The sequence below is a fragment of the Myotis brandtii genome, unplaced genomic scaffold (genome assembly GCF_000412655.1).
Source record: "Myotis brandtii unplaced genomic scaffold, ASM41265v1 scaffold58, whole genome shotgun sequence".
In the NCBI taxonomy this organism is placed as follows: Eukaryota; Metazoa; Chordata; class Mammalia; order Chiroptera; family Vespertilionidae; genus Myotis; species Myotis brandtii.
In genome coordinates this window covers 255592-274655 of record NW_005370176.1, presented here as the reverse complement: position 1 = coordinate 274655, position 19064 = coordinate 255592, and the positions used below count along the sequence as shown (strand labels likewise).

At 41.8% G+C, this 19064-nt stretch overlaps 1 protein-coding gene across 3 annotated transcripts in view; it reads left to right on the top strand.

Moving 5' to 3' along the window:
* The window catches only part of TGFBR3 (transforming growth factor, beta receptor III), a 173802-nt gene that overhangs the window by 92103 nt on the left and 62635 nt on the right, over window positions 1-19064 (top strand). For 2 of the 3 annotated variants that reach the window (XM_005878957.2, XM_014550039.1), the window contains exon 3: window positions 7994-8131. The exons of the other annotated variant lie outside the window; for it this stretch is intronic. In XM_005878957.2, coding sequence (XP_005879019.1) covers window positions 7994-8131 — 138 coding nt within the window. The remainder of the gene's footprint in view (window positions 1-7993; window positions 8132-19064) is intronic. 3 annotated transcript variants of the gene reach the window in all.

Genomic DNA, 19064 nt, shown 5'->3' with positions numbered 1-19064 from the left:
AGTATTCAGATCATGTAGGAATCAGGTTCTTGCTATGCCTACGTTTGAAACCAGCTTCCACTGGTCACCGCAGTGATTCTCTTTGTTATACAGTCCTGTTGTTCACCATAGTACAGACACACAGACCATTCTGAGGCCCTGTTATTATAGACATATGCATGTCAAAATACTGTTTAAGTAGAAAAAAAACAAATTTAAGCTCATTATAAAAAGTAGAAGTTGAGAGGAAATAAATTTACATAGTACATAGTCATATGGAGTGTTGGTTATATATTAGAGTTAGAAAACAATATGAAGTGTTTGGAATAAATCTATTAAGTGAGACAAGGAATATAAAAAAAAACTTTTTTCACATTAATCAATGTGCAAATATTGAGTCCCTTGAGTTTGTCTAGAATTTTAGTTCCTAACTGTTCTAAAACACTTTATTGCCTGAAGAAAAGCATTTAAAATTCTATGCCTCTAAAACAATTATTTTAACCATTTTTTATCTCATAGCACACATAAACTAATTACTAAAATTATGCAGCACGCCAAAAATGTATTTTTTTTTGATCTGACAAAAAAAAAAAAATTGGTATAATTTTGAATCATTTACACCAGACGACTGTTGTTGTGTTGCTTGTTGTCATTTTTTTATTTGACAGTCTAAGCGAAAAGAGGTCAGTGACCCTGACTAAATAGTTAGGTATTGTGTATTTTAAAAATTCTTGGGGTACACTAGTTGAAAATCACTACTCTAAAGGCTAGTAGAACATTTGGTCAAAATTTTTTATCTTTGTTGTCTATCCCTGGAAAGGAAAATATTTTCCAAAGGTTTTTTTCCCCCCATTTTACATATTTGTGTTTGCATAACTATGAAATATTTAAAAAATCTGTTTTCTTTTTTAGCCTAGTGTGATTCCCATACGTGGCATAGGTACTGCTCTACAGTCAAGAATGTCCGGGTGTTGGTTCCCACAGAGCCTGGATGTGGCCCCGATTCCTCTCCAACATGCATTCTAGGCAGCCTCTGGCATTCATTTTGGTAGCATGAGTTGGAATCTGCTTTTCTTGACTCTTTTAAAGTTCAAGTCAAACTTGATATGAAGTTAATGTTCTCCTTACTAGATGCACCCTCCCCTACCCCTTTTTGGCCAGAAAGACTTGACAATATAACTCTGTAATAATTACTTGAACCACATTTCCTGAATAACTTTTATAGAACCTTCCAAGACATTTCATGAATAACTTTTATAGAATCTTCCAGAAAACTTGTTGACTGCTTACTAGCTGTCCAGCCCTGTGCTAGGCCCAAGGATGCAGAAATGAGTGTGACTCAGTTTCTGCCCTTGAAGAATGCCCTGAGAATTTCACAGTGTAAGGGGTGGGAAGTAAATGACAGACATCTAAACAGATTATTACAGTGCCATGTGGAAGTGGACACATGAGTGTGGTCTGTGGGAGCAGCCCTGAGCTCCAGCTCTGCCTGCAGGATGGGGGAAGATTTACTGGAAATTGCATCTTGAGCTGGCGGGAGGGTGCTGCAGACGAGGATCCTGGAAGGTCATGGTGTGTTAGCAACATACAGTATGAAGGGCCGTGGGAAGGTGCCTGTGAGTCAGCAACAGCCTGCTGAGGGCTCCAGCAGCAGGTTCCTACCCCAGAGCATATCACGCCCAGTGCCTCCCTTCCCTGCCTCCCTTCCCCATAGTGACCGAGCTGTGGGCTACTCTGGGAAGGAAGGTCCAGGGTCTCTGGAATCCCCTTACAACTCTCCCAGAACCCCTTTAGAGGATCATGACCTGTTGTTTCAGAAATATTCTTCGGTTTATATGAGTTCTTGTGCCTCAACCCCCAACCCAAATTTAGTCCTGAGTATTTTTCCAGGGCATCCTATAAAATAAAGAGCTAATATGCTAATTAGACTGGATGGCAGAACGACCTTCCAGAATGCCAAGTGGGCGGAGCTGCGGGGCCTCAAGGTCCAGGGTCTCTGGAATCCCCTTACAACTCTCCCAGAACCCCTTTAGAGGATCATGACCTGTTGTTTCAGAAATATTCTTCGGTTTATATGAGTTCTTGTGCCTCAACCCCCAACCCAAATTTAGTCCTGAGTATTTTTCCAGGGCATCCTATAAAATAAAGAGCTAATATGCTAATTAGACTGGATGGCAGAACGACCTTCCGGAACGACCTTCCAGAATGCCAAGTGGGCGGGGCTGCGGGGCCTCAAGGCAGCAGGCGCTGCGAGGGCCGAGCCCCTTGCATGAATTTTGTGCATCGGGCCACTAGTTCAAAATATAGACAGAGAGGGCAGACTTATTTTTGCATCACATTTCAAACTTAGGTCCCCTCCTTCTCTCTCCCCTTTCCCTCCTCCCCCCCGTGTTGTGATCATATTAGATTATATTCAGAGGTTCCCAGGCAATCCTGAATCCTGTCCTTGTTGGGAGGAGGAGGAATTCGTTTTGGAATTGATGGGCTGTGTTCCTCTTACCATGTTAAAGAGTTTCAAGACAAAACCATTTAGGAAGGAGCTTGGTGTCACTTGCCACAGCAGTGAGCAGTGTGAAGTCTTTTTTATGCCATTTGGGATAGCAAGGTGAAATCATTTTAGTATCATTTGTTATAGGATGAAATCTTTGACCCAAGTACTGTTGGGACCAGGGAGAATGGTAAGTTGTCTCTCCTGGTGGGGATAGAGACACTAAGGGGGTTAGAATTCCTTGAATTCAGCCCAACTGATTGACGTGCCTCTAGCAATTCAGAGAAATGTAAAAGAACAAGGAAATTTTTAAAGGCTCCAAATCCACCCCTCCAAGAAAATTTTAAGGAAACTTTTGATATAGATTCGCAAATGGTGAAAGACAAGCGATGGCAAATTGTCAGCTTAGAGGGTTCCTCAGACTGGAATACATTTTAAAACACTACAGCAGCAACTAACTACTGTTCCCCACTCCCAGCAATTGGTTGCACATTTCTGATGCATCTGGGGTCAGATTTGCATTCCTAAAAGTCATATTGTCTAAATGTAAGTGAAATTCGAATTCAGCCATGGTACCCTTGTGTCCTGGAATAGATTTGTGTCTCACTGTCTGTCTGTGTAAATTATGGGTGCTACAGGACCCAGATTTCAATTATTACCAACACTGTTGCTATGAGGATATCTTTTTATCTCTGAAGAGGGGATAGATGGCTGCTACGTACAGACCAGGGTGTGATTTTATGGGTCTTGGTTATAGACCCGCTGCTCGAGTTCTTATCTATCTCTGTGTAAACTGATGATTGGATCATCCCTTTCAGAGCATTGTTTGGTCTGGTTTTAGAGAACAGGAGCCTCTCTGGTAGGGCTATGGATGACTTCATTGTTTCACAAGTCCTTAGGGGCCGTTAGAACAATCAGAAACGTGGAAACAGAGCCTCCCTGATGCATTCGCAAAATTGGACAACTGTTAGGTTCTCTTATCGGTTGTTTCACTCAATTTGCTTTTGTTTGTTGTAACAAATCCCAGGAGTAGGAGGTCTAATAAGACGTTTCTGAAATCACTATAGGAGGATGTCTTGCATCTCTACTATGAATCTTGGGAAATTCAAAACTATTTTTATATGGCATCTTTCCATAAAGAGAGTAGGCGTTGTTGTTTTTTTCCTCTTTCCTGTAAGGTAGTACACAGTTCATTTTCATAACATGATTTATAGAGTTTGAGACAATATATAGGTTTTGCTTAACAAAGATAATCTTTGGAGAAACAAGACGTCTTCACCCTAACACGGTCCAGAGAAAAATCATCCTTGTTGTATTCTGGTGAAAACGTGGGCAAGGAAGAACACGCTTCCTGAGTGGGAAAAAGGAAGGTTATCTCAGAGGCTTTCTGCTCCTGAGGTTTGGCCATGACTTTGGTCAAAACTGTGTTCAGATTCCCCAGAAAAGTACTCAGAAAAGTTTTACTTTAAATTTATTTATAAAATAGGAATAATACTTTAATTATATTTAGTAGTTTGTTGAAGTGCACAGATAACCTCAGAAGACCCGATATAAATAGATGTGGTAGGACAGATTAGACCAATTAGCTTTCTTTCATTTTGAGGAAGGATCAGAATTGTCTGAGGGGCAGTGTCTACATATGGAATGTGACAGATCAGATTTGCTTGCATTTTCTCACGCCATTAGGAAGATTGAAATTTAGCACTTTTTGAGACAAACATAATTAGAGCTGGAGCTTCTGGATTAGGCTTTATTGGCAACTGTGTGGCCTAAGGATGGTAAAAAGAGGTCACTGCCTGTGAAAGTTTTTTAGTTCTGAGTTGTCATCTATCAAGTTGTTTCTCTGAGAGGATGGCATTTTCAGACCAGAGGTGTAATATCTGGTTTAATTAGATGAAGTCTTTTTGTTTTGTTTCCGTTTCTGCCATTAGATTTTCCTGCTCTTCTACAATGGGTGTTTAATATGGAGTTCATGGGTCCTGTAATGGATTATTTTCTTGACATTGTCTACAGAATTTGGTGGGCATCTGGATTTTGTATGTGTGTGAGTGCATTTGTGGAGCGGATTCATATTTTACATTAAGTTTTCAAGTCTAATGCTCTGTGACTCCCAAAGATTAACAAAAAAGCTACGAATTTAGAGATTAATCATTGTTCCCTCATCTAGGGGGCAGCCCACTTTGCCCCAAGAGCCTTCAGAGTCACATGGCCCCTAAGTTCAGTTCTCTATTCCTTATGAAGCCCATGGATAACTGATAGCCTTTATTGTTTTGCAAATTTGACATGGGATTGAGTGTCAACTCTTTAAATTGCTGTGTGGATTTTCAAGCTGAAAATTATTGGATACCATATGTATCATTTCTCCGTTGGCTATTCCTGTGCTGTACTCTGCTTTAGCTCTGGTCTTTAGACAATGATCACCTGACAATAATCTACCCATGAAAATCTTCAGCAGTATATTATTTTTTAAATGTTTTTATTTATTTTAGAGAGAAAGGAAGAAAGAGGGAGAGAGAGATGGAAACATCAAACATCAATCAGCTGCCTCCTGCACACCCCCTACTGGGGGCGTGGGGGGGGGCGGTCTGACCGGGAATCAAACCATTGACCTCTTGGTCATGGGTTGACACTCAACCATTGAGCCACACTAGCTGGGCAGCAGAATATTCTTATCTTTGTAACTGTAATCTATCCTGAGCTATATAATTGGTTCTTAAGAGAAAGTTCTTTTTCTTTTATCTTTTTTTCCCCCTGCCTGATAGAAATTAGATACCTTAGGCAGGAATTCTTTAAGAGATATTTCAGGAGCTTCTATACCTTCATTCTTTTGTTGGTTGTATTTGGTTGTCCTTTATCTTCCCTTCAGCAAGATTTATTCAAGTGGAGGAAGGCTAGAAGAGAAAGATTGCTGAGGGATTAGATGAGCGGGTGCTAGGGGGACTTTCTGTTCCTGCCAAATGATCTTTTCTAAAAAAGTATGGAATATTTTTCTTTCAATTTCCCAATCATAGTGTGAATTCTTCTTTGCCAAATGGTTTTTGGGGCTTTGCCTAAGCCCCATGTGCCAGAGTCGAGGATTCATCTTGGCCAGACATTGCCACATATTGAGGAGGGAGCCGTTTCCAGGAAAGCTCCCAGAACTGGGGCTCCTAGAAATCTTTCCTTGATTGTGTGAGCCAGGCCTTGACACTTTTGACCATCTGGAAAACTTTGGACTGAAGCACCAATATCTGTCTCATACCTATTTTTCTTTTCGTTTCCTAAATTTTTTTAAAAAATCTTTTTCATTTGAGTTATATAGTTATTACTATTTTAAATATGTAGTCCAAGAAGAAATGTATGCCTGAGGGCTGCAAAGAAATTCATCAGGAGAAGAGTTGATGTCCCCTCTGTGGGTATACATTGTTATTCTTTGTGCTATGATGATGCTCAGTGAACAGTTTTAGAAGGACTAAGTCTGAAAACTTTTTACTGATGTACTATTAGTGACAGAGTGTTTCTTTTTTCAGGTACTCTTGGACAAGTAATGGTTTTATCTCTCCTTTCTTCACTCTCCCTACTGTGTGCGTTTTGTAGTGTGCGTCTCTATTTATTTGATGCCACAGTTAATGCCCCACTCTGTTTCCACAGCCTCTGTTGTTTATAGTGGTGATCAATCTGTTTATTACTAGATGCAGATGGCATCTCCAAAACGCTGTGAGGTAGAGTCGGAACAACCAAGGAAAATTTTATTTTGCTGTGGCTATACTTGATGTACTGTTCATTAGTAGTCTGCTTTTAGTACTTTCAGTACTTTTCCTCATGCCAAATATAAAAATGATTCTAGCTGTCTTGCAGAAATAGTTTGAGTATTGCTCATTTTTAAAAATTTTTTTTTACTTTTCTGTAAATGAGCTATTTATACCTATTAATATATGTAACCTTTTTTTTTTTTTTACCTTTTAGGTAACATACACGTATGAATTTTCTGTGATAAATAAATCACTTAAAATGATCTGTGTATTAAGCACAGTATTAAATATAAGATGTCTTTTGCCTACAGAGTGGTTATAGTCTGTTTCAGAGATTAGGACACACACACTCGACAGTTAGTGAAAGAGATGGTATTATATACTATAGTGCATATTATTCATAGGATAAAATACTTTTGTGTCATTGAAAACTAGAAAATTAAATATTCAGTTGTCATTTTCTGAGTGGCTGCCATGTGCTAAGTATTGGTATTGAAAGTTAAGTAAAGTTTAGTGCCTTGTTACCAGTGACCTGAGCGTGTGCTGTGGTGAGTGACACTGGAAGGCCACCCCCACGATAAAAGGTAAAGAAACCTCGGATCAGGGGCCAGCAGCCGCTGGGAGATGTAAAGTGGCCCAGCTTTCAGTGCTCTGTCCCTGATGATTGTATAGACCCCAAGCATAGATCTAGACCAGTGGTCGGCAAACTGCGGCTCGCGAGCCACATGAGGCTCTTTGGCCCCTTGAGTGTGGCCACGAAGTTTCAATCGCACTGTACGTGCGCGCCCGCACGTGGTATTTTGTGGAAGAGCCACACTCAAGGGGCCGCAGTTTGCCGACCACTGATCTAGACCATTTAATTCTCACCAGGATTCTGACTGGGATGTGGTCATTCCCCGTGTATCACTGAGTCTGTGTCTTTCCAGCTGAAGTCCTTTTTGTCTTTTCCTTATCACGTCCTGGTGCACTTTGCTTTCCTATGTTCACGTTGCTTGACCTTGTGCTCCAGGAGGATGTTGTTGAACCACTGGGTCCTACTCTCCTCACAGGTGCTTTCTGATGCTGCTAATGCCGACTGGTAACCCTACAACATCCTAGATCTGTCAAAGTGGCCATAGTGTTCCGATCCAGGCTCATGGTTTTCTTCCCTGTTTTTTTTTTTTTTTCTTTTCTTTTTTAACTGGGGCTCTATACAATCAGTTTTTATTCTCTGTGTTCTCTGTGCTTCATTTCTTTGGAAAACCCCTTCAAGCTAATAGCTGGGATGATGAAAGCACTGGCAGCTCCGCTTGGCAGCCCCTCTCCCTTAGCTTTCTACACTTTTCTTTGGCAGAACTCAGCTTTAGAGAGGTTGGAGCTTACCTGGAAGAGAAGAAAGTCGTTTCTCTGGCAATCCACAGGGATGACCCACCTCTGGGCTCCAGGGGTCAGCTTAGTCGTGTGACTTGCAGGATAAGGCAGTCCTGAGGGAAGGTAACTTCTTCTGCCTTTGCCAACTTTGGAAACAATGTGTTCTGTTTATTTGTGTTCCGCTATTACTGGGAGCTGAATCATGTTTTAGTTGAGATTAGTGCGGGTTGAATCATATGATATAGTCATTTTTGTAGTGAAAAATAGTCAAATATTGGCAAAATCATCTGCTCCAATCTAATATGTCTTACCCATGGACAGGAATCTGAACTAACTTGCAGCTTGCTTCTCTTAATGCTGAGCTTTGGGAAAGTATTGCAGATGCTGTCCTAAGTGACTGTAGTGGAAAGTCAGTCCTAAGAGTCCTCTTTCTCATTCTTCCTAGGTCACCCTGCACCTGAACCCCATCTCCTCAGTGCACATTCACCACAAGCCTGTCGTGTTCCTGCTCAACTCCCCACAGCCCCTTGTCTGGCATCTGAAGACAGAGCGGCTTGCCGTTGGCGTCTCCAGACTTTTTTTGGTAAGTGTTTGAAGCCTCCCCACAGAGATCCTTAGCACAAGGATGTCATGACCCTAAAACTGTGCAAGGCTTTTTCATTGAAGTAATACCAGAAATAGTCAGTGTGTTAAATTTGGAGTGTATGCTCTCAGTGATATTTGGATGACATAGATAAGCTTTCACAGAAAACAAACACCACTCACATGCCTTCTCTGTGGATGGAGAGTCAAGTCCAGTTTGCACGTTAGAGCGGGACCCATGGCCATACTCTGTGTGGCCTGAGCTTTGGTCTCAGCTCTGAGACTCCCCTCGTGGCATCACGAGCAATGTAAATATTGTAAATAGCCACTGGGTGTGTGGTCTCTGACCACAAACTAACGATGCGCAAACCCATTCTATTTGTATATATAACACGGGCCTCATTTCTGATACGAGGTTCTGTTTGTTGAGAAAGTGACACAGTGAGCTCCAAAATGAAAACATTTGTATTTTATAAAAAAGCTGGAACCCAGCTCTTGTGGAAAGATCCAAATATTACCTACTATTTGTAAATCATGTCCTTTTGAGTTTGCCAGAACATTCAAGTTTGCTAGTTGTGGAGAAATTGATGGGTTGTTTGGATGGATTTTTGGGGTATGATATCATGTCTGATGATGAGCAACACTGCACTTCACAGTGATAGCTCACATTGTCTATTGGTAGAGCTACATGCTAATGTCCTCAAGTACAGAGCCGTCGGCTTTTTATACCTCTCTCGCCCACAAGCATTCAGAATAGTAAGAGGCCTCAGTTAATAGTGTTTCTCTGGCATTATATGGATACATTTTTCCTAATTAATTAATCCAGATCTGTAGTTTTTTGTCACTTGTATTTGAAGAGTACTTTTAAAAATCCAGTGGTACCCATTAAATAAAGGAAAAATCCATAATCAATGCAGTTAATAAGTAGATAAATAGATGAGTAAAAGGGGGAAGATCCTCTTTATAGTGGGATGCTCATCAATAAATGTAGCAGGAATGATGGAGTTAGAAAACCATCATTTTGCAACCATCATAGTAAAAGTTGTTTATGCAAGAGTCATCAATACAAGCTAAGTCAGTGGAGGTGAAGGGAGTGTGGGGGACAATATATTTGCAAGTCTTATTAATAGCAAATGAAAGGACTTATTAGTAACAAGGGAAAAAACGGTAACTAAATGTAGTGGAGATACCAGCAGTGCCTTTACCAAGGGGTCAAAATCACATCAACGTGGAGCAGATGGCCATTGTGCACCTCCAGGTGTGATAACAGAGAACAAACACAGCATCACTTGTGTAGCATTGAACCTAATCAGGAGGAGACGTTGCAGAAGAACAGATTGAGTGACATTCTACAAAATAACTGGCCTGTGCTCTTAAAAAATGTGAGTCATGAAAGACAAAGAGAGGCTCGGGTGCCATTCCAGATCGAAGGAGACTCAGAAGACACAGGCGATCCTGACCTGGATCCTCTTGGGAAGGGAAGGGGCCATTGCCCTAAAGCAGACCACGGTGGTCCGTGAGGTCTGAAAGGTTGGCGACCGCTGCTCTAAAGGACATTATTGAGATAACAGGCAAAGCTGGACTTGGGCTTATAGATTGAAGTGTTGAATCAGCGTTACATTTCTTGAACTTAATAATTGAACTATTGTTATATAAGAGGTTATCTTTCTTAGGAAACATAATACACTTAAGTATTAAGGGATAAAGGGCCAAATAATTCAAAAAAGCATCCGATGTATAGATAGACTAATAAAGCAAATATAGCAACATGTTGGGAACTGGAGAATCTAGTTTAAGGGTACATAAGAGTTCTTGTACAATATTTGCAATTTTGTAAATGTGACTTTATTTCACAATAAAAAAGTTTTAGCTCAAAAGTACATTTATAAGGTAGTAGTTACTAATAACTTCAATTATAGCCTTTTTGGGAATTAAAACTCTCATCACTTCTAAATTAAAAAGGCCAAAAGTCAGAGTTGTTGTTGCTATCACTAGCACTTCATTTAGCTCTTGGTATTACAGTAAGCCCTCTGATACTTTATCTTATTTAATTCTCACAATAACCCTGTGATGATGTGGGTGTTACCTCATTTAACAGATGCATTTGCAGAGGAGGAACTGAGACTTAGAGAGGTTAAGTAGGGACCTAAATAAACGACTAGAGCTGGGACTCAACCCAGGTAGGACTTACTCTACAAAAATCTAATGGTAAATTGGCTCCCTTCATATTCATTGTCAGTCTCCTGTAATTAAAGGTATTTGTGATAGGAAACTAAGGGCCGTGATCACAAGGTCCCATTTAGCCCTTGTAATTCAGAACGATGCTCTCCAATATAGTGTGGCTGTTTAAATGTAAACGAAAATCAGCAGTACAGTTTCTAGGCACATGAGCCACATCTCAGGTGCTCAGTAGCTACGTGAAGCTTGAGGCTACACACTGGGCAAGGAATGAAGAGGTCATGAGTAAAGGCTTTACCTATCCTGGTTTGAATCCAAGCAGTAACCTGGGGCAAATGATTTAATTAATCTAAGCCTGACTTTCCTCAGTTGTAATACAGGAATGGTAATAGTCCCTACATCGCGTGGTTACTATCTTGATTAAATGAGATTAGATATAAAATGTTTACTGCAGAGTTTGACACCAATAACTTCAGAGGCATTACCTGCCCTCTCTGTTGCTATTTATTATTTGTCATAGGAAAGAACACTTGGGAAAGATGTTGAACTTACATTTATAATCATGAAGCATCTAGGTTAGCCAGCCCCATCTGGAAAGGAGTTCCAGTTTCTCTGGGCTGTGGGTCCAGAGAAAACGTGTGAGCCACCTATATCATCGTTGACTGGTTACTTTCTGGATTCCTTCTTCAACCTGCCCCTCCATGGGTTCTGAGGGAAAGCATCTTACTCTTAATTATTACTTATGTGCTTTAATTTTAAAGATCTATTAAGAACTGCCTCTTGGGCATCAGTTTAAGGCACACTAACAATGCAGGGGAAAAGAGACAGTTTTTGTAAACAATTTAACATCATCCCTGTTGAGAGTTAATCCCATGTAAGGAGAATGCAGATCAAGGGATGAATCTAAAAGTACTAACATGGGAGAAATCAAGGATTTAAATTCTGGGACATCTGAACTTGGCCCTGTTGTCCAGCAGGCTTTCTTTAGGGAAAACGGCTTTCTCTCCCATCTGTACATTTTGGTTTTTTTTATTGTTTAAAGTTTTACATATGTCTCCTTTTTCCCGATTGACCACACTCCCCTGCCACTCCTACCCCAAGGGCAAGCCCCCACCTCACCAGTGTCTGTGTCCATTGGTTATGCTAATATGCATGCATACAAGTCCTTTGGTTGATCTCTAACCCCCCTCCTCCCCTGGCATTTGTCTCTGGATCTATTTTTGTTCATCAAATTATTTTGATCATTATATCCCACATATGAGTGAGATCATGTGATACTTATCTTGCTCTGACTGGCTTATTTCGCTTAGCATAATACTCTCCAGTTCCATCCATGCTGTTGCAAATGGTAAACGGCCCTTCTTTTTATAGTGGCATAGTATTCCATTGTACAGATGTACCACAGTTTTTTAATCCACTCATCTGCTGATGGACACTTAGGCTGTTTCCAAATCTTAGCTATTGTAAATTGTGCTGCTATGAACTTAGGGGTGCATATATCCTTTCTGATTGGTGTTTCTGGTTTCTTGGGATATATTCCTGGAAGTGGGATCACTGGGACAAATGGGAGTTCCATTTTTAGTTTTTTGAGGAAACTCCATACTGTCTTCCATAGTGGCTGCACCAGTCCTCATTCACACCAGCAGTGCACGAGGGTTCCTTTTTCTCTGCATCCTCGCCAGCACTTGTCATTGGTTGATTTGTAGATGATAGCCATTCTGACAGGTGTGAGATGGTATCTCGTTGTTTTGATTTGCATCTCTCGGATGATTAGTGACTTTGAGCATGTTTTCATATGTCTCTCGGCCTTCTGTATGTCCTCTTTCGAAAAGTGTCTATTTTGGTCCTTTGCCCATTTTTTTGATTGGATTGTTTACCTTCCTTTTGTTAAGTTATATGAGTTCTCTGTAAATGTTGGAGATTAAACCCTTATCTGAAATAGCATTGGGCAGCTCCCCTGAGAGTGCGCTAAGTGAAGAAGGCGGGACTCTCGCAGTCTGAAGGGAATTTCAGGGCCTACTCTTCCACTGGGCAGCCACAGCAGCAGAGGCATCAGCTGCTGGGTAGAGAATCACAGTGTGTTCTGTTTATAGTAGTTGAGTAACAGTTTGGAGATAACTAAATTATTTTGCATAAAGTGTTTTGTCCAAACACCTCAGAAGACCCATGGACTCTGGAAATTTAGCTATTTCCATCACTGTCCTCTCCAAGGTTAGAGACCTTAGAGGAGCTGAGGAGAGATGTTTGGTCTCTTGACTCTGGGTTTAAGGTGCAGAGGCCCTGGCTTCCTTCCTGATGTGTTCTTGAAGGATTTGCATTGCTGTCTTAAAGCTGTCTTTACTTTCTAGGTAGAGTTACAATACTTGAACAGATTTTTTTTTTTAAGTAGGGTGGTGAGAAAAGTTCAAATAATGGCATCTACTCATCCATCAGGCTGACCTTTTAATTTAAGTCGAATGTCTGCATTGTTTAACTACCCAAATTAGAAAAGGAAACCTTTCATAATTAGTTAGCAGGGCCTTGTGTTACTCAGAATGCCTCAGCCACCCACGAGGCTGACTAAAAACATTACCTAGCAGGTCCTCGAACAACGTTGTTCCCTTCGGCATCATTTTGTTATAACTGTTGAAAAGGGGAAAACAATCAATTCCCAGCCAGGCCTTGTCTGTGTGGAGTTTGCACATTCTCCCCGTGTCTGCGTGGGTTTTCTCTGGGGACTCCAGTTTCCTCCCACGTCCCAGAGATGTGCACGCTGGTTTCATTGGCACATCTAACTGGTCCCAGTCGAGTGAGTGTGGGTGAGCGTGGCCCTGCGATGGAAGGGCACTCTTTCCGGGTGGGTTCCCACCTTGCACCCTGAGCTGCCAGCATGGGCTCTGGCCACCCTCAACTGTGATCAGAAATAAGTAGGAAATGACTTTTCTTACTTGTTTTTATTCACCTTTCTTAAATATATGTGCAGCTCACACTTATTTCAGTGATTACTATTGGAAGTGTTTTGGGCCTTTAGAAGTTTGGTGATGTTTATAACCAGAGATATGCCATAGGAACTTAACTCTTGTTCATATCAATTAGCCTATGGTAAAGTTGGTTTCATTATACATTGTTTTGCCTAAAGTCTCTGTTTTCAAAAATTGTCAACAACATTAAGGAGGACTTACTGTCTAATAAAGTTTTTTTTTTCTGTGTCAAATCACTCCAGTACTCCTCGTGATTCCAAAGTACAAGCAAGCGGGAGCGTGCCGGGCAGGGAGGAAGTGGGATTGAGTTTCCTCTGCACGTGTAGTCCCTTTATCTAGTTTTTCTCGTTACCTGGGAAATGGAAGCGGCCAGAAGTGGGATTGTTTCAGGCTGAGTCTCAAATAGACACACACACACACACACACACACACTGACATGATGAAGTCGTCATACATAGCCTTTTAGTTTTTCTTTGCATGGTACATGGGTGACCCAGAGAATATTGGGTAGGTTAGAGTTGTTCCTCAGTGCAATCAGAAATAAAAACAATCCTACCCTTTCGGTCTGTCTGGTTGAAACTTCAAGTAAAACTCTCTTAGAAGAATCATCTAAGCTTATTTTTACGTATGTAATTATTTCCACATTGAAGAAAAAGTAGGGTAGGTCAACTGGGCGATAGACGTCTGAACTTTCAATCTGAGTTTGCCAGAAAAGATTGAGAAGAGCTACAATACTAGATTCTTTAAAAAAAAAAAAATGCTACAATTTGAATTTCTCCAAAATGAAAGCACAAATGGCCAATAAATAAACAAACAAACACATACATAAATAAATAAGATGCTCAATATCATTAGTCATCAGGAAAATGCAAATTTAAAACCACAATGAGATGCCACTGCACACCCACTAGGATGGCTGTAATAAAAAAGGCAGATAACAAGTATTGTTGAAGATGTGGGAAAACTGGAACCCACATACACTGCTGGTGGGAATATAAAGTGGTGCTTTGGAAAACAGTTGGACAAAACATTATGTCCACAGCAAAACTTGTCCACAAATGTTCATAGCAGCATTATTCATAATAATCAAAAAGTGAAAACAAGCCAAAATGTCTATGAACTGACTTAATGGATTAAAAAAAGTGGTGTACTCATACAATGGAATATTATTTGGCCATTAAGAGAAGGAAGTAAGTTATACATATTATAACATCGATGAACCTTGAAAACACTACAAATGAAAGGAGCCAGACACAAAAGACCACATGTTGTATGATTCCATTTACATAAAATGTCCCAAATAGTCAAATCCATAGAGACAGAAAATAGATCAGTAGTTGCCAGGGGCTGGTGGGTGGGGAGAATGGGGAATAACCACTAAGGGCATTGAGTTTCTTTTGGGGGTGAAAAAAATGTCTGGAACTAGATAGTGGTGAATATTACCACAATTATAAATATGCTAAAAACACCATTGTAATATTTAAAAGGGTGAATATTATGACATTTCAATAAAGTGAATAGTAAGGGTGAATTATAATTATATTATTATGTTAATGTAATTTATGTAATTACAAGGAGGGTGAATTATATTTCAATAAAGCTGTTAGAGAAAACCTTGCCGCATCACACTATTTAAAAGGGATAGTTTTAAAATTAATTAACTAAATTTATAATCTTTTTACTTTAAGGAATATATATTTTTATTAATTTCAGAGAGAAAGAGGGAGGGAGAGGGAGAAAGAGATAGAAACATCAATGATGAGAGAGAATCATTGATTAGCTGCCTCCTGCAAGCCCCCCACTGGGGATTGAGCCTGCAACCTGGATGAGGAATCAAACCGTGATCTCCTGGTTCATAGGTCAGTGCTCAACCCCTGAGCCACATCGGCCAGGCTAAAATCTTTTTACTTTATTCTGTATACCTATAGAGTTGTTGTTTGTTTTTTTTAAAAGAAAAAAACCTTCCTTTTTGTGTGTGTGTTCCAAACATGAACATGAACCCTGTCTCCTGCAGGGCCTGCAGCCTTGAAGTCCTACGACAAGCAGCAGTTTTCAAGATGAGACCCTAATGCCTGGCTTCTAATAACATAAAATGTCGAGTCCAGAGGTCTTGGTCAGACTCTTAGTGTCAGGATTAGTTGCTTTAATTGCTTGTAAGGAAAAAAGGTGTCTAAAAGATTAGGAAAGTCTCAAGTAATAAGCAGGAACTTCCAACATCATTTACTCTTGGGATTACTGTGCTGTGGTTAATTTTTCCAGCCATTTATCATTAAAATCAGGAAATAAATGAATACAAATGTTTGTGTTTGATTGGAGGTATGGAGAGGTAGGGCATATTGGTCTCCAAGGTAGGGTTTCCAGATTTAACAAAGATAAAGGGTGACCAATTAAATTTGAATTTCAGATAATCAACAATTTTTTAGTATGTCCATGTGATATTTGGGGAAGACTTTTACTGAAAAAGTGTTTGTTATTTATCTGATATTCAAATATAACGAAGTGTCCTGTATTTTATCTGGCATCTCTACTCAGAACTAACTCGGGCTTTTGTTTCTAGATAACACCCTAGCTTGGGTATCAGGTCTGGGGACTAGTCTTGGCTCTACCACTCACTAGTTATACCAGTACATCACTGGACAAAATCACTTAACTATTCAGGCCTTAGTTTGTTTGTTTTTAATACATTTTTACTGATTTTAGAGAGGAAGGGAGAGAGAGAGAGAGAGAGAGAGAGAGAGAGAGAGAGAGAGAAACATCAATGATGAGAATCATCGATCGGCTGCCTCCTGCACGCCCCCTACTGGGGATCAAGCTTGTAACCCGGGTATATGCCCTGACCAGGAATCGAACTGTGACCTCCTGTTTCATAGGTTGACGCTTAACCACTGAGTCACGCTGGCTGGGCGAGCCTTAGTTTTTTCTTCTCCAAAGTTTCTGGATGATTCAGATCGGTACTAGCCGATCTCTAAAGTCCCTTCCAGCTTTCCAACTCTGATTTTGTGATAATACACCCGTTAGATATTATATCCCAGTTTAATTAGAAACAAAAAAATGGTAATCTGAACATTGCCTCTTCAGCAAATCCAAGTAAATATCAGGGCAGGGCAGTTGAAATAACCGAGAGAAACCAAACTTGATGCTATTGGCTTTGGATTAAAAACAAATAAAAATTTAATCCTAATGAAAAATGTAAATTAATACCAGGACCATGCTTAATATTTAAAACCTAGCTTTGTGTTTCTGAGAAGGGGGGGAGGACTGGGTGAAGAAGCTGAAGTTGCCAAAATCTGGTTTATTCCTTTTACTTAAACTTGGGGGGTAGGGGGGGAGGAAGGTCCCAAATATTTTGGGCCCCTGCCACCACACCACAGGCAGTTCTCTGCTCTGCACTGCAGTTTGGATGGCTGACAAGGCTCAGTGAAAAACAAGTGCTATTTGTTTTCCTGTGCCCAGTATTTAACTGGAAATCAGAAGGCGAAATTTCCAATCAGTTGTTAAACAGCCCCAGATGTGTGCTGAGCTGTCCAGTCCTTCGTGAATCCAGGAGATGTGTAATGGAGGGCTGTGGTGTCCACACGTGCCCTACAAATAACTCAGACGTTCACGTTTGCTTGTGCAGGAGGGAACTTTAAAAAAAAGCTCTGTATTCTCTGCTGTGTTGCATTCAAGAAATCTGGAAATGTATTTTTATTTTTATTTTCTAATTGTCTCCTTTCCCTTGTTTGGTAATCCTTCCCACGTTTAGCAAAACATGACATTAGCATACCTGGTATGACGGTTTATGTATCTACTTGTTCATTCCTTTGACACCCCGTCTTTAGTGCTGGCAGGAGGCGGGGACCTGTGCCAGGTGTGGGGGATCCAGAGAGAAAGGCGGTGCATTGCCTGTCCTCACGGAGCTCTGCATTTCGGGGGGGAGTTGGTTAAGAGATCAGGAATTTCAATTCATTGCAACATTGCCTGTCCTCACGGAGCTCTGCATTTCGGGGGGGGGGAGTTGGTTAAGAGACCAGGAATTTCAATTCATTGCAGTGAGGTTGGGCGCTGGAAGTGGGAGAAAATGAGCATGCTTGCATTCCAAGTACAACGAAGGCAGCTCCCTTCCCGCCGTGAGGCTGCCTGGGCCGCAGCGTGTGGCCGATGGGTCGGGCTTGCAGACACACGCACAGCCTTTTTGCTCAACCCGCAGTGTCACCCCTCTAGACGAGGGGTCTGGATATACCGTCTTGTATTTCCAAGTAAGGCCTTTCCCCAACTGAGTTTTCTCTTCCAGGCAGATTACACAGCTGACTGTTTCAAGATTTGTTTCTTTTTTCTTTTTTTAAAACGTCTCTTGTGGAATGAGTCACTGTGTCCTGTGGGGTAGTCCCAGTGGTTGTGTCCTGTGCATTTTTGCTGCAGAGGCTGCTCATCTGTTGGTTTTGTGGCTTGTCTCGAAGAGCCCTGATTATAAGGGGCCTGAGCCTCTCCTGAACTAGGGCTCGACAACTACCCTATTTCCTAGGAACCATTTCTGGCCCTTTTGTGGTGAGAGCTCTTCCTAAATGTCACCATGGCAACCAGAGCTGTGGAAAGACTTGATGGGATGTCTCCTGACTCCTGGGTTCAGGCTGGAGATGCTGCCAGCGAGCCCAAGCGTGGCCCCGGCCTCCGGGGTTTGCCTGGTGGACTCTTCCTGCTCACGACATCGTGCCCTGGAGGTTGGGCAGGCGTAGACTTTTCCTGGCTCTGCTGGACCAGCTGTGTGTCATGTCTGTGTGCAGGCAGGGGCCCCAGCCCTGTGAAGGCTTTGCTTTCATACAACAGATTGAGGTTAAATAAACCCGATTTCCCTGAGGGGGGAAGACTGGTGTTTCTTCGTGTGGGATCCCATGACGTCCTTTAAGGTTTTACTGTCTAAGGCTAATCTGGTGATCTGATGCTGCTGCCCTTTCCATGGGTTTGGCAATCGTATCAAATGTTAACATCTCTGGTGCCCTTGGTTAGCGTGGCGAGCAGCCGCCAGAGAGCTGTTTGGAAGGAAAAGCAAGTGTTCTGTTAAGGGAGGTTGCAGAATATTTTTTCACGTCATGAGAGGGAGGGAAAGAGATCTGTCCCTTGGGAGGTCCTGGTGGGGCTGACCGCAGGCTCACGGCTGCGCCTGGGGCCTCTCATAACCTGCAGACAGTGAGGCCCTAGCGTCCCCGAAGGGAGCCCACAGTTCCCGTCACTGCAAGGGCCTGCAGGATGGGCCGACTCCTTCCTAGCTGCAGAGTCACTGGGTGTTTGAGGCCACCCGGGTCTGGCCCTCCAGCCCTCCATCACTTCACTCCCTGGCTTGGAAGCAGATTTCTGCTGGCCAGGAAGGAGCCCCTTTAGCTTTTTGTGTTTCTCTGTCCAGGTTACAATTTTATGCCAAGATCTGCTTTTGCCCTTAGTCCTCACATCCTGTCCCCAAATGGCCTGGGGTCTTTGTTGCAAATGTGGGCTCTTATGTCACTGGGCCAAGTAGCCATTATTGGTCTGCTTCCGCTTTGTCCCAGGTGGGTGGTAAATGGCACAGCTGGGGCCCAGGGTGTGCCTGGGAGTCAGGGGCTTATCCACCTGCCACCTTTGGCAAAAGCCCACAGTGGTCACTGCCCATTTGATCTGTAGCCCCTCCATCTGTATCACGGGGAGCCTCTTCTGCAGCGCCTGTAGTGTCTGGATGATTCAGAACTGCTGTTTGGAGCCAACACTGCTCCAGCCCTTGGACCTGGTTCATATATCCTTTCCTAGCAGTTTGGACAAGAAGGTTATGGTCCTGCCACAGCGGGG